General features: G+C 37.6%; 1 protein-coding gene across 1 annotated transcript in view; it reads right to left on the reverse strand.

Moving 5' to 3' along the window:
* Positions 1-15,387, reverse strand: part of Cngb3 (cyclic nucleotide gated channel subunit beta 3) — a 148,158-nt gene that overhangs the window by 64,088 nt on the left and 68,683 nt on the right. Inside the window, exon 6 of the mRNA XM_074066994.1 lies at positions 14,709-14,917. Within this exon, the coding sequence (XP_073923095.1) occupies positions 14,709-14,917 (209 nt within the window). The remainder of the gene's footprint in view (positions 1-14,708; positions 14,918-15,387) is intronic.

Below are 15,387 nucleotides of genomic sequence, written 5' to 3' on the forward strand. Positions count from 1 at the left end.
GCCTTTTAGCTAAGTTGGTTAAGGAATGGGAGTTGCATGTTTCTAAGAAAGTCAGAATGATACATATAACACTATGAGCTAAAATGAATGTTTCCTCCAAACAAAAATCATGTTATATAGGGAGTAATCCTGTGAAATATGTCTCAATTCCAGGAGTTGAACCTATTGGTAGAAGTTCAACCTTTTAACTAAGTTGGTTTTAGAATGGGAGCTAAATGTTTCTGTAAACTTCAGCATAATATAGGATTATGAGCAAGATGGATGTTTCTCCCAATCAAAAACCAAGATAGATGGGGAGTAGTCCTGTGAATTACAGAAACAATTCTAGGAGTTGTATCTTCTGCCAGACATTCAAACTTCTAACTAAGTTGGTTTTAGAATGGGAGTCACATGTTTCTCTGAAATTTAGATTAATACATACAGCATTATGAGTTAAAATGAATGTTTATCCCAAATAAATACCTCGGTAGATGCAGTGTAATCCTGTAAATAAAGACTTAAGATGTGTACTGCACCCATAGTCCTGTACCATTTGTCAGGACGACTTGTGAGACAGAGAAAAAAAAAAAAGAGAAAATTTTAGGATCCTTAAAGAGAAGTCTTGGGAGTACAAAACAGTTGTGAAGACCACCAGAAAGTTCTGTTTTTCACCACCTCCACAAGGGGATAGAAAGGAAGAAAGAACAGTGGAACATCTAGAAATTTCCAACAGGATAGCTATCATTCAAAGAAATGCAAGTTCTTGCAATTTTTTTTTATGGGGAAAAGCACATTTTTTTTTATACTGTGTAACTGTGACTTTCATACTTTTTCTCTCAAATTTCTTTACATTTAAAAGTAATAGGGGTCAAGATGCAAGATGGTGGTTAGAGTAGGGAATTGGTATTCTTAAGCTCTGTGGCTCCAGAACCCTCCTCAAGACATGGGAACTACACTTCAATAATTTGGATTGCTTCCAGACAAACTAATAACTGCCAACATATTAAGTGCACATAAAATTCAAGGACTGACCCTCAAATCAGCCTTTAACTACACCTAACAGCTGGAAAAATCCAGGTATGGCACAGCCAACAGGGTGTGTCTGCCCTGGGAAAAAAGCCCCCTGGCTGGTTCTCCCTTTTTTTTTTCTTTATTTCAATAAGCAGAAGATAGAGCACTGACCAGAATCAAACTCTGCTACATCCTGCTTTCCTCCATCCAGGGAGGTTTAGTGCCTCCCTGTGCCCCACTGGCACTAAACCAAGTCTTAGGAAGTGTCTGCCTTGAGAAAAGTGGCATGCCATTTCTCCCCACCGCTGGTTTCAAAGCCTCCCAAATCTGCAGATCCAACAGTGAGTTACCTCAGGTCCCAATCACAATCTGCACTGTGGACAGAAGGATCCAAATACTGCTCAAAAGTCAGTCACCTCATAAGACCACTTCAGAGCTCCCACTTGCAATGGATGTCCCATAAGACCAAGGAAAGTGGAAAAAAAAGAAAAAAAAAACCCTCTAGCAAATTCTACCCCAAGGTGTCTGACAAGAGGGGCAGAACCCTCCCCCATAAAGTCCAGAATACCAAGGACCAATACCAGGATTGGAAGCCAGAAGAGTAAGTCCAGAATTCTTACTGAGCAGACTGAAAATTTTGTTGTTGCTGTACCTGGTTCTTTTCTTTTTTTTTTTGTATTATTAACTTCACCATCACTATTTTCTTATCCTTATTCTTACTACCATCACTTTCCTCCTTTTCTTATGCTACAATCCATTGTTCTCCCTCCCAACTACTCTTTCTGCCCCTTTCATCCACATTCTCACCCTGTCTTTGCCTCCCCCTCCTATCCTTCTCTAACCTCTCACCACACTACCTCTTCATCCTACACACTCACTACCCACTGACTAGCCTACTGTACCAACCATACACAAGCCCAGGCCCCTGCAATTCCTGACACAAGCACCTTCCATGACAGCAGTGGAAATGCACCCTAACACACATAAGGGCCACAAAACCCAGCAGCCTACATACCTCTTCTCCCACCCACTCCTCCTCTTTCTGTCCCCCATTTTAATGCCATCTTTACCAATTACCCAAGTTTCAATTTTTAACCAAACAACCATTACCACCCAACTCTCACTGTATATAGATATTATCACCAAGGGGTTTGCTATATAATATGTAAACAACTGGTCTGGCATTGAACCAGTGAATTTGTTATTGCTAAATTAAACCTCCAGGCCATGGACAGAAAGAGCACATCAACCTAGACAACAACCAAGTCAGTCACAATACAAAAACTAAATCAAGGGAAAGAAAACAGGCAATTAAAACCACCAGCTAACATATCAAGAACATAGTTGCACAGCACCAAGTGGAGCAATGGGAAGAAGAAGAGATGGAAACTATACTCTTAAAAAAAATGATTCAATACAGTATTCAGTGGGAAATGAAGAAAATGGAAACTCAGTTCCTGACCCCAACAAAACAATGATAAATGTTACTAAGGAGCCCAGTGATGCCCACAAAAAAGTCCCCTCAAAGAGGAAATCTTGGAAGAAATCACTGACAAATTCATGGAGCAGATACTAGACTTGGTTAACCAAAATGTACAAGGTGCATTTAAGAAATTTCAAGACACCAAAAATAAAGAACATGAGAAGACACAGAAACAAGTAAATGAACTCAGAGAGGACTTCAATAGATACCAAAGTGAAACAAAGGACACTTTAAAAAAAAGAGATATATGAATTGAAGGTGACAACATGAAACATAAAAGAGGAGTTGAACAAAGATATTGAAAACTTCAGACAAAAGAATCAAACAGAAATCCTGGAAATAAAAAGCCCCTTTGGTAAAATAAAAAACACAGTGGAAGGCCCTCCAGCAGACTAGACCAAGTGGAAGACAAAATCTCAGAGCTTGAAGATAAAATAGAAATTAAAGAAAAAAACAGAAGAAATCTTAGTCAAACAACTCAAAAGATGTGAAAGGAATATGCAAGAACTCAGCAACTCTATCAAAATACAAAACCTGAGAATCATGGGCATTGAAAAAGGAGAAAAGGGTGCAAGCCAAAGGGAAATGTAATATATTTAATAAAATAATAATGGAAAACTTCCCAAATCTTGAGAAAGTTTTGCCTATTCAGGTTCAGAAAGCCTCCAGGACACCAAATAGACTTGACCAAAATAGAAATTCCCCATGACATAGTATCATTAAAACAACATGCACAGAGAAGAGAGAAAGAATATTGAGGGCTGTAAGAGAGAAAAAAAAATAACATATAAAGGTAAACCCATCAAAATAACAGCAGATTTCTCAACAGAAACCTTAAAAGCAAGAAGGGCATGAAATGAGGTATTTTGGGCACAGAATGAAATAACTTCAGCCTTAGGATACTCTACACAGCAACACTATTATTCAAAATTGATGGAGCAATAAATGTCTTCCACAATTAACAGAAACTAAAACTAAAACAATATATGACCCCCAAGCCCCCACCTCAGAAGATTCTACAAGGAATTCTACACAAAGAAGATGAAAACAAACAAAAGCATGAGAGGACAGGAAGTATCAAATCACAGGAGAAGAAAAGACAAGTAGTCAGAGAGTAGCATTGATTTGGCTGCACACAATCAAATCCTTAAACAACAAAAACAACTAAATAGCAGGAATCACCACATACCTATCAATAGTAACACTGAATGTCAATGGACTCCACTCCCCCATCAAAAGACATAGTTTCACAAACTGGATTAAAAAGGAAGATCTGACAATCTGTTGTTTAGAAGAGACCCATCTTATTACTGGCTTGGGGTGAAAGGCTGGAAGGAGATTTACCAAGCCAATGCCCCCCAAAACAGGCAGGAGTAGCAATACTTATATCAGACAAAATACACTTCAAACCTACAAACAAGATAAAGAAGAAAATTTCATACTATTAAAAGGGGCAATACATTAAAAGGAAATAACAATTATTAACCTATATTCACCCAATGTTACTGCACCCAGTTTCATCAAACATATATTAAAGGACTTAAAATCACATATAGACTCCAACACAGTGGTGGTGGGAGACCCATGTTTATTGCAGCACTATTCACAATAGCCAAGTTATGGAAACAGCCAAGATGCCCCACCACTGATGAATGGATTAAGAAAATGTGGTATCTATACACAATGGAATTTTATGCAGCCATGAAGAAGAACGAAATGTTATCATTCACCAGTAAATGGATGGAATTGGAGAACATCATTCTGAGTGAGGTTAGCCTGGCCCAAAAGACCAAAAATCGTATGTTCTCCCTCATATGCGGACATTAGATCAAGGGCAAACACAACAAGGGGATTGGACTGTAAGCACATGATAAAAGCTTTAGCACACAAGGGAGGGGTGAGGATAGGTAAGACACCTAAAAAATTAGCTAGCATTTGTTGCCCTTAATGCAGAGAAACTAAAGCAGATACCTTAAAAACAACTGAGGCCAATAGGAGAAGGAGACCAGGAACTAGAGAAAAGGTGAGATCAAAAAGAATTAACCTAGAAAGTAACACACATGCACAGGATATTAATGTGAGTCAACTCCCTGTTTGGCTATCCTTATCTCAACCAGCAAAAACCCTTGTTCCTTCCTAGTATTGCTTATGCTCTTTCTTCAACAAAATTAGAGATAAGGGCAAAATAGTTTCTGCTGGGTATTGAGGGGGTGGGGAGGAGAGGGAGGGGGTGGTGTGGGTGGTAAGGGAGGGGGTGGGGGCAGGAGGGAGAAATGACCCAAGCCTTGTATGAACATATGAATAATAAAACAATAAAAAATATAGCCTTCTATCACCAATAGATAGGTCATCCAAACAAAAATTCAACAAAGAAATCCTAGAATTAAATGATACCATAAGTCAAATGAACCTAACTGATGTCTACAGAATATTTTATCCGTAACAGCATGATATACATTGTCCTCAGCAGCCCATGGAACTTTCTCCAAAATTGAACATATCTTAGGGCACAAAGCAATCCTCAGCAAATATAAGAAAATAGAAATAATTCCTTGCATTCTATCTGATCACAATGCATTAAAACAACAACAAAAACAACAACAGAAAATATGCAAATAATTGGAGGCTGAATAACACATTGCTCAATGGACAGAGTCATAGAAAAAATAATAGAGGAAATAAAAAGTTTCCTGGAAGCTAATGAAATGAAAACACCACCTACCAGGCCCTATGGGACACAGCAAAGGCAGTCCTAAAAGGAAAGTTTATAGCCATGAGTGCATATATTGAAAGCATAGAAAGATCTCAAATAAATGACCTAAAGTTAAATCCCAAATTCCTAGAAAAACAAGAACAAGCAAAACCCAAAACAAGCAGAAAGAGAGAAATAATAAAAATAAGGGCAGAAATTAATGAAATAGACACCAAACCAAACAAAACAAAAAACCCCACACAACGACTCAACAAAACAAAAAGCTGGTTCTTTGAAAAAATAAACAAGATGGACAAGTCCCTTACAAATCTGACTAAATGAGGAGGGAAAAGACCCAAATCAGCAAAATCAGAGATGAAAAAGGAGAGATAAGAACAAATACCACGGAAATCCAGGGAATCATCAGAGACTACTTTGAGAACTTACTTCTAATAAATTTGAAAATCTTGGAGAAATGGACAAATTTCTAGATACGTACCTCCATCCAAAACTCAACCAAGATGATATTAACCACCTAAACAGATCTATATCATGTAATAAAATTGAAAAAGCAATAGTCTCCCCAAAAAGAAAAGCCCAGGACCTGATGGATTCTCTGCTGAATTCTACCAAACCTTTAAAGAACTAATACCAACACTCCTTAAACTTTTCCATGAAATAGAAAGGGAGGGAACTCTCCTAACTCATTCTATGAATCCAATATTACTCTCATCCCCAAAGTGGACAAGGACACATCCAAAATGGAGAACTACAGGTCAATCTCTTTAATGAACATTGATGCAAAAAATGCTTAATAAAATAATGGCAAACTGAATCCAACAACATATCAGAAAGATCATTCACCATGACCAAAAAAACCCTGATTTCATCTGAGGGATGCAGGGATGGTTCAACATATGCAAATCAATAAATGTAATTCAGCTTCAGCAATGTAGCAGGATACAAAGTCAACTTACAAAAATCAGTAGCTTTTCTATGTACCAACAATGAAAAAACTGAGAAAGAATAGAGGAAAACAACTCCATTTACAATATCCTCAAAAAAAAAAAATCAAATAACTAGGAATAAACTTAACAAAGGACATAAATGACCTCTACAAGGAGAACTACAAACCCCTGAAGAAAAAGATGGAAGAAGACTACAGAGAGCAGTAAGATCTCCTATGCTCGTGGATTGGCAGAGTCAACATAGTAAAAATGGCTGTACTACCAAAAGCAATCTACATGTTCAATGCAACCTCCATCAAAATCCCAATGATATTCATCATAGAGACTGAAAAATCTATCCTAAAGTTCATTTGGACAAATGGGACTACATAAAATTAAAAAGCTTCTGCACAACAAAAGAAATGCTCTCTAAATTGAAGAGACCACCAACAGAGTGGGAGAAAATATTTGCCAGCTATATGTCAGACAAAGGATTGATAACCAGAATATACAGAGAGCTCAAAAAACTAAACTACCCCAAAATCAATGAACCAATGAAGATGTGGGCAACTGAACTAAACAGAACTTTTTCAAAGAAAGAAGTCCAAATGGCCAAAACACACAAGAAAAATTGCTCACCATCCCTGGCTATAAAGGTAACGCAAATCCCTTGCTGTAAAAGGAATTTTAGAAAACTAAAATTCCACCTCATTCCTGTTAGAATGGATATCATCAAGAACACCACCAACAAATGTTGACAAGGATGCGGGGAAAAATGAACCTCATATACTGCTGGTGGGAATGTAAGCTAGTGCAACCACTCTGTAAAACAATATGGAGGCTTCTTAAAAAACTAAACATAGATCTGCCATATGATCCAGTGATACTACTCCTAGAGATAAACATGAAGGAATGTGACTCAGTTTATTATAAAGGCACCTGCACACTCTTGTTTATTGCAGCCCTATTGACAATAGCCAAGCTATGGAAACAGCCAAGATGCCCCACTACTGATGAGTGGATTAAGAAAATGTGGTATTTATACACAATGGAATTTTATTCATACACAAAGAATGAAATTTTGTCATTTGCAAGTAAATGGATGGAACTGGAGAACATAATCTTACGTGAAGTCAGCCAGGCTCAGAAGGCCAAAAATCACATGCCCTCCCTCATATGTGGATTATAGAACTAAGACAAATGCAGTAATATTATTGGACATGGGTCACACTCTAATGGCAGAATGCACACGGGAAGAATAGGGAAAGGGAAGGAAACCTAAAAGTTGAATGTGGTCGATGTGTTCACTGTAGAGGAGCAAATATAGGTAATTTTAAACTGGCAGAGGCCACTATGGGAACGGGACTAAGAAGTAGTGAAGAAGTCTGGTAAAGATGAACCAATGTGGGTGTAATACACATGTGCATGGAAACAACACAAAGAACATCCCTATATGGCTATCTTTATCTCAAACTAGCATAAACACCATGTTTTTTCTTCTTATCTTTTATGCTTTTTCTTCTACAAAATCAGAGAACAAGAGGGTGGAACAGGTTCTGCCTGTAAGTGGGGGATGGGGGAAGGGAGGTGGCCCAAATAATGTATACACATGTAAGTAAATGCAAATTTAAAAATGATAATAATAAAATAAAAATAAAAGTCAGCAGCCCTAAAGATTTTGGTGTATTCTCTTTTCTCTATACTTACTTTCTGGAAAAATCTCACCCACTTTTGTAGTTTCAAGGACCACCATATATGCTGATGCTACCAAATTTCTACTTCCATCTAATATTACTTTCATGAGTGTTTGCACCAATGAATTCATTGTCATTCTCCATTCCCCTTAAGTCTAATTAAGATCCTCCTTCTGTTGCTGTTGCACATCCTGTGAGCAACCTCATCTATAGTGTTTCATGATTTTGGACCGCTTTCTCCCTCAACCCTCATCCAACCAACAACCAAGTTCTATAGATTCTTCCTCTTAAAATTTTCCTGTGCTCATTCTCTTCTTTTGCCAAAGATTTCCTTGTGTTAATTAAGTCTTGTTCCCCCTCTATCTGTTCTACAATGGTGGGCATTATTAAGTACTCTATGTCAGATCCTTATTTATGTAAAATCCTGTAAGTGTACATGATTGTAAGAAAAAGAAACACCTCTGCATTCTCTGTCTCACTGGCCTCCTGCAGCATCTCACAACTACTCTATTTAGCATTTCTGCAAATGTGTCAGAGTTTCTCATCTTAGCCACTTTGCCCATGTTAGTCTCAGAGCTCAAGACATGTGTTTCTTTTATTGCAGGGATGGATGGGTGCAAATAACTCTAACTATCATCATGATAGACCACATATGTCCTTCTTCCAGTGGTTTTCCTTGAGACTCATAGCACCCTTGGGCTCACTTTTACAGCATAAAATTCCATCATTTTTCTTTTGTCATTCTATTCTTCATACATGAGTAAGTAAGAAAGGTGGATGAGTAGTTTGACCTGTGCTTTTTCAGTTCCTGATAGTGACTAATATATGGTAGGTATTCAGTAAATGCATATAGATACCAGATGAGTAGGGAGTCATTTAATATGAATATTCAGATTTAAAATAATTAATGATAATGTTGGATTTATATGTTCCTGTTATATATAAGAAGAGATTTTCCATGCACCCTTCATTAGTTGATTAAAGTATTAGTACTTGGACATATGGAAGCAGTGACAATTATACACACTGTTCAAGTTCAGAGGTTTTAAACTTCTGACAAGCAATGTTGAAGATTATTTAATTAACTCTCCAATTGCTGCTGACTTTCCCACTTTTTGGGCTTTAATATTACCTACATACATACACTAAATTGTACAGAACAATGTTAGAAAATACATAATATGCCCATTTAATGATTTGTACTGTGAAATAAAATGACTTCCTGAGCTACAAGTAGACATAGACAGTATTAAGCTGATAGCCTTATATATCATGTGTCAACCTTGAGCAAAATCTGTCTGCTCTTTCAGAGCTTATAGGGGGCAGACACACTTCAAGTGCCAAACAAGTAAGTTAAAATACTACTGTCTCCCTCCACCCAGGAAGAATGTTTTGTTGCACATTTATCCTTTTACTTTCAGAGTAGTCGATAATCCTGTGACTGAATAAATGTAAATGCAACTAAAACTTGCTAGATTAAGTGAAAATGCCATCTAGTGATTTTAGAATCCCTCTTCTTTAGAGCACTAAATAAATTTTGAATCATTAGCCTTATGAGGATCAGCATGTTTACAGGTAACAATTAGGCACTTATTTTTAAAATGTCACCCTATTTAATTCTCTCTCTTTTAAGCTTCCTCATTATGCAAGCAACATTTCTTCAGGGGAGGTTTACTTTAGGAAGGACATGTTAATTGCACCTAAATCCTTTTCCAACAGATAGTTTTTGAAGAAGCTCTACTCAGATGTTAGCATATTTACTCATTATTAGCCTCTTCTCATAAACAATTCCATAATTTTACAGAGCACAGACAGAAGTACATCAAAAAGAATATAATCTGAAACAACTGTAATGTAGATTAAATAACAGTTTAATCTGTTTTTGATGGCAAAGGGGCCAAAAACATACGATGGAGAAAAGACAGCCTCTTTAACAAATGTTGCTGGGAAAAGTGGTTATCTGCCAGTAAAAAACTGAAACTGAAGCAGTGCCTGTCACACTGTACTAGTATCAACTGAAACTGGATTACGGACCTTAATATCAGACCCGAAACCTTGCAGGTAGTACAGGAAACTGCAAGGAATACTCTGGAAGCTAAAGGTATAGGCAAGGACTTCCTCAGTAGAACTCCAGAAGCCCAGCAACTAAGAGAAAGGATGGACAAATGGGACTACATGAAATCTAAAAGCTTCTGTACAGCAAAGAAATGGCCTCTAAATTGAAGAGATCACCCACAGAGTGGGAGAAAATATTTGCTAGCTATACATCAGACAAAGGATTGATAACCAGAATACACAGAGAACTAAATTCCCCCCAAATCAATGAATCAATAAAGATGTGGTCAACAGAACTTTTTCAAAGGAAGAAGTCCAAATGGCCAAAAAATGCATGAAAAAATGCTCACCACCCTTGGCCAAAAAGGAAATGCAAATCAAAACCACACTAAGATTCCATTTCACTACTGTTAGAATATCTATAATCAAAAACACCATGAAAAACAAATGTTGGTGAGGATGGGAGGGGGGAAGGAACCCTCATACATAGCTGGTGGGAATGCAAACTAGGACAACCACTTTGGAAAATAATATGGGGGCACCTGCTCAATAGTGCAGCACTATTCACAATAGCCAAGCTATGGAAATAGCCAAGATGCCCCACTGCTAATGAGTGGAACAAGAAAATGTGGTATTTATACACAATGAAATTTTATTCATCCACAAAGAAGAATGAAATTTTGTCATCTGCAAGTAAATGGCTGGAACTGGAAAACATCATCTTAAGTGAAGTCAGCCAGGCTCAGAAGGCCAAAAATCACATATCCTCTTTCATATGCAGATTATAGACCAAAAGCAAATGCAGTAATATTATTGGACATGGGTCACACACTAAGCGGAGAACGTGCATGGAAAGAATACGAAAAGGGAAGAAATAAAAAACGTGAATGTGGTTGATGTGCTCACTGTAGAGGAGTGAATATAGTAATCTTAAACTGGCTGAGGCCACTATGGGAAGGGGACCAGGAAGTAGTGAAGAGGTCTGAAAGTAGTGAAAAGTTGTGGTAGAGATGAATCAATATGGGTGTAATACATATGTGCATGGAAGCAATGCTAGGAATCTCTCTGTATAGCTATCCTTATCTCAGACTAGCAAAAACGCTATGCCTGTCATATTATCTCTTATGTTTTCTCTTTAGTAATATCGGAGAACAAGAGGGTGAACCAAACAATTTATATACATGTGAGTAAATGTAAAAATGATAAAAAAAATGGGAGCTACTTAAAGTCAGTCTTATAAAATGAATCCCATCAACACCAATGCATAAAATATATTACTGTGCTGTATGAATAACATGCTGTTCACTGTTTCTGAGGAACCACGCAATTTAAAATTAATTATAGGTGAAGTCTAAGTGGTGACTACTCTAATCTTGTGACTTAGATAATCTTCAAAACTGAAAAGTGATCACTTAAATAAGTAACAAGGTCCTAGTATAAAACAAAGAGTTTCTTTGGCAGTCTTGGGATGTGAGTATGATCATTTTTATATGCCTGTAAGAAACTGCTGATTTAGGTGGGAATTTCTCTGTCTACAATTTACTGAATCAGATCCAAATTATATATTGCATCACTAAAAAAAAAAAGATGATCTCCTGTTCCATCCATTTTCCTGCAAATGACATAACTTTCTTCTTCATTAGTTGCATAATACTCCATTTTGTATAAATATTCCACATTCTCTTTATCTATTTATCTGTTGGTGAGCACCTAACCTGATCCATAACTTGGCTATTGTGAGTAGTGCTGCAATAAACATGGCTATGTACCACTATTTTCAAAGGAAGATATTGTGAATAAATGTTGTGGAGAACTTGTAAACCTTCCTGATTCCCTCTATTGTGGCTATTAGCACCTCTGCCTGTTTTCCCTGAAGGCCTTACAGAATTGATATTTCCATCTTCAAACTCTGGTGCAGTATTTCTTAAAAATGTACATACATAGAATAGTTAGCTATGTCTACCTGGTAAATGTAGGTAATAACATTGAATAGGTGAATGAATAGTTGGTGGTGTACACCAAAGGTAGCATGGATAGGTTAATGTAGTGAGGTCTTCAGATTAGGGACTCAGAGTACATAATCTTGCACAAAATGTAATCAAGTTTCAAAGGCTAAAACTACCTACTCTAAATTAAAGAAACCATTAAGTTTCTTACAAATAAACAAAGCAATTAGTTTCTGCTCTATATTTGTAGCTTGTGATAATGCATTTTAAATAGAGCTTGTTGAGTGTGTTTTCATTGGTTATTTTTCTTGGCCTTAACACTCCATTGTGTGCAAAGACCTCTTAGAAAATTGAAAATAAAAGTCTCCCTTTACTGATTTTGTCATTTTCCATTTGTCAAACATTGATTTTCTCCCCCTTTGTGCATCTAATGGAGGTTGAAATTAGTGCTCTTTTTTTGGCGTTGTTTACTTCTTATTTGTACACCGTCATCATCATTCATCAAGCTGCCAGTGAGCTCTGGGGTAGTGCTGGTGAGTTAACTAATGCTCTGCAGTCTGCACAAGGGATATTTTTGATCAAATTTTTGCTACAGCTTTGGCTCTTCCCTTTAGAATTTCTTTCCAGGAGAGATTTTGAACATAGGGGTCACTCCCCAGAAAAATAAATTTTTTAAAAGAAAAAAAATAGCCAAAGCAACTCCTTTCAGATTTTTGATAATGTAAGATCTCCTAGAGATTCAAAGGAAAATATTCAGGAGATTAAGGAACCTAACTGTCTTCTCCAAAAACATGTATACTTTAAGTTAATGCACACTTTGATTTGCTCTTCCTCCTCAGACATTGAAGGGCATGCTCTCTAGAGCCCTTGCTGTGACTTGTGAGAAGGATCTCACAGCAGACTTCAGTCAGAAAGGACGCATTTTCTTGGTTAGCCAGGGAAGGGGCCAAGTAGTAGGTGCTGTAAGATGTGGGTATGTCCTTGTAAAATACATGTTTCTGTTTCTGTCTTAGATTAACTGAATAGACTATGAAATTCCAATACTGAGAATAAATCTATAGGAAGATACTTTCTCCTAAGGGCAAGAATGCTAGTTTCTAAGGGGGCAGGCCACTTCATCTGACCATGATGAGCTAGCCAGGCACCAGGGAGTCACATCTGTAATCCTAGCTACTTGTGAGGCTGAGAACAGGAGGATTGGGAGGCTTGTGTTTTCAGTCCAGCCTGAACCAAAAAGTTTGTGAGACCCCACCCCATCTCAACAGAAAAAGGTAGTTGTGGTGGCACTCTTGCTACCCCAGCTACAGAGGGAAGCATAAACAGGAAGATAACAGTCCAGGCCAGCTTGGGCAAAAACCAAGACCTTATCTCCAAAATAATCAGAATAAAAAAGGCTGGATGTATCATTCAAGCAGTAGAACACTTGCCTAGCAAGTGGGAAACCCTAAGTTCAAACCACAGTAATGTAAAAAACAAATAAACAAACAAATAACACACACACACACACAAAAACCCAAAACACAGAATGTGATGAGTTTGGAAAGTTCAGATTGAAAACAAAGTAGACTAGAAGATACCATATTCTTTAAAAAAATAAATAACTGTGGTGTGTTCTGTGTTCTTGTGATTTGCACATGTTGGCAAGTCACATGTCTCTGTGGGCTAACTCTCAATGGAGAACCTGAGCCTCATTACTCTCTCAGTCCCTTATAGCACTTTTCATAGAATATTTTGCAATGGTGGAACTCTTCTGTGCAATCCAGAATGGTAGCCGCTAGCTACATGTGGTTGTTGAGCACTGGAAAAATGGATAGTGTGGCTGAGAAATTTGAATTTTTACTTTCATTTAATTATGGTTAATTAAAATTTGAATAGACACACGTGCCTCGTGGCCACCCTACTGGGCAACATGGTGAATTTGCATTAAGAGGTGATGAAAGCTTTGTTTTTTAAGTTAGGTTTTCCCAATGTGTCCAGGTCTCAAAACATTGGCTTGACTTCTGTACTGTGTGCAGGGACTGCATCTCGATGCTGACTATGAAACAATAAATAAGACACAGTCTGTCCCCTAAACAAATTATAGTCTAGTGCCTTCTCATAACACTACTCTTGTTGCTTAAAAGATTGAGTAGCCTCTAATGAGTGAAAATGTACCTGTCTTAAAAAAATCCTGAAGTGAATGGCAGACTGTACTGTGATGGGAAACAACTGCTTCTATTCCTTATACAAACAGATGAGGACTGTATATTAAACTGTTTTTTTTCTTTTTGTATTGGTAATTTATACATTTTAGGAACCTTATTTATGCAAACTGTGTGTATGGTTTTTACTGTACAGACTCGGCACTACTGACTACTTGCTGACTTGAACCAGCATGATTTTGGAGGTAAAGCCTGGGTTTGAATACTGGCTCTCCCACTTCCTAGCTTTATGCTTTGGACCAAATCACCTACCCTTGGCAACCTCAGTTCTGTTATCTATAAATGGGGTAGTAGCATCTTTTTTTTTTTTTTTTTTTTTTGGTAGTGTCATTGAAAGAATTGAGACATTATTATAAAACAAATGGCCTAGCCTAATAATGATACCTGACACTTAATATTCACTCAAGTACTTTATATTCATCAGTGCAAACTTTCCTATCAGTGTTATCAAGGTACTATTGCATTTCCATTTGAAAATGAGGAAACTAAGGCATAGTGAGATATATGTTCTTTAGTATGCAGTGAACATTCAGTGGTAGTTTCATTATTTTATCAATGTTATTGAGGGTTTCCTGTGTGTTAAAGACCTCTCCATGCACAGATAGTCAAACATTAAATAAATCAATGTTGTTAATTTATTTTTTGTACTTCAATTAGTTATTGTTCATTTGCTTGTATCTTTTTCCAAAACCCCACTTACTATTATTTCTCCTCCTCTTACAAACTGGAGCCTTGGCTGGATTAGTAGCATATCACAAAGGTAGATGATATCACAGATGATGTCCACAATAAGCCAGTAATGTGTGTTGTGCTGGGTTTGATATGGAAAGACGAGACGCAGTGGTATCAGCCAGCAGTTCCAATTATAAGCCATGGCGACAAGCAAGAGCCACAGCAGATACAGTCGATCTAGAAATCCAGCCACACAAGTCATGCAAAAGGCATGGAACAAACACTGAAAAATTCTCTTTCTTGGTTTGGTCAAATTGAGGCAGTATTCTCTGGAGATAAGTGATTTGCAGTAAGGGCCTCTCCTAAACGTTTATTCAACACAATTTTGCTTCCAGAGTAGGCAGCATTGTGCTGTCCAAGGAATGGAGAAAGATCTTACCAACACTTCCAACTTCCTTCCTGTCTCCTGGCTGCCCCGCCTCTATCTCAATGAGTAACCACACTTAAATTCAGGAAAGTGGGAACCCAAGAAAAGTCAGAGGGACCCTGCTCAGGCCTCACTGCCACAAAAGGTCTCCACTCCCAGCAGTTAAGCTGCAGGATGTCCACGGCAGGTGGGAGAAAAGACCCCTCTTCCAGAAGGGTGTAGCCCTGAGAGGAGAGAGCAGTGAAGCAACCCACTAAGGCAGTCCACGCTCCTTTACACG

This window comes from Castor canadensis, chromosome 3, assembly GCF_047511655.1.
Source record: "Castor canadensis chromosome 3, mCasCan1.hap1v2, whole genome shotgun sequence".
Taxonomy (NCBI): domain Eukaryota; kingdom Metazoa; phylum Chordata; class Mammalia; order Rodentia; family Castoridae; genus Castor; species Castor canadensis.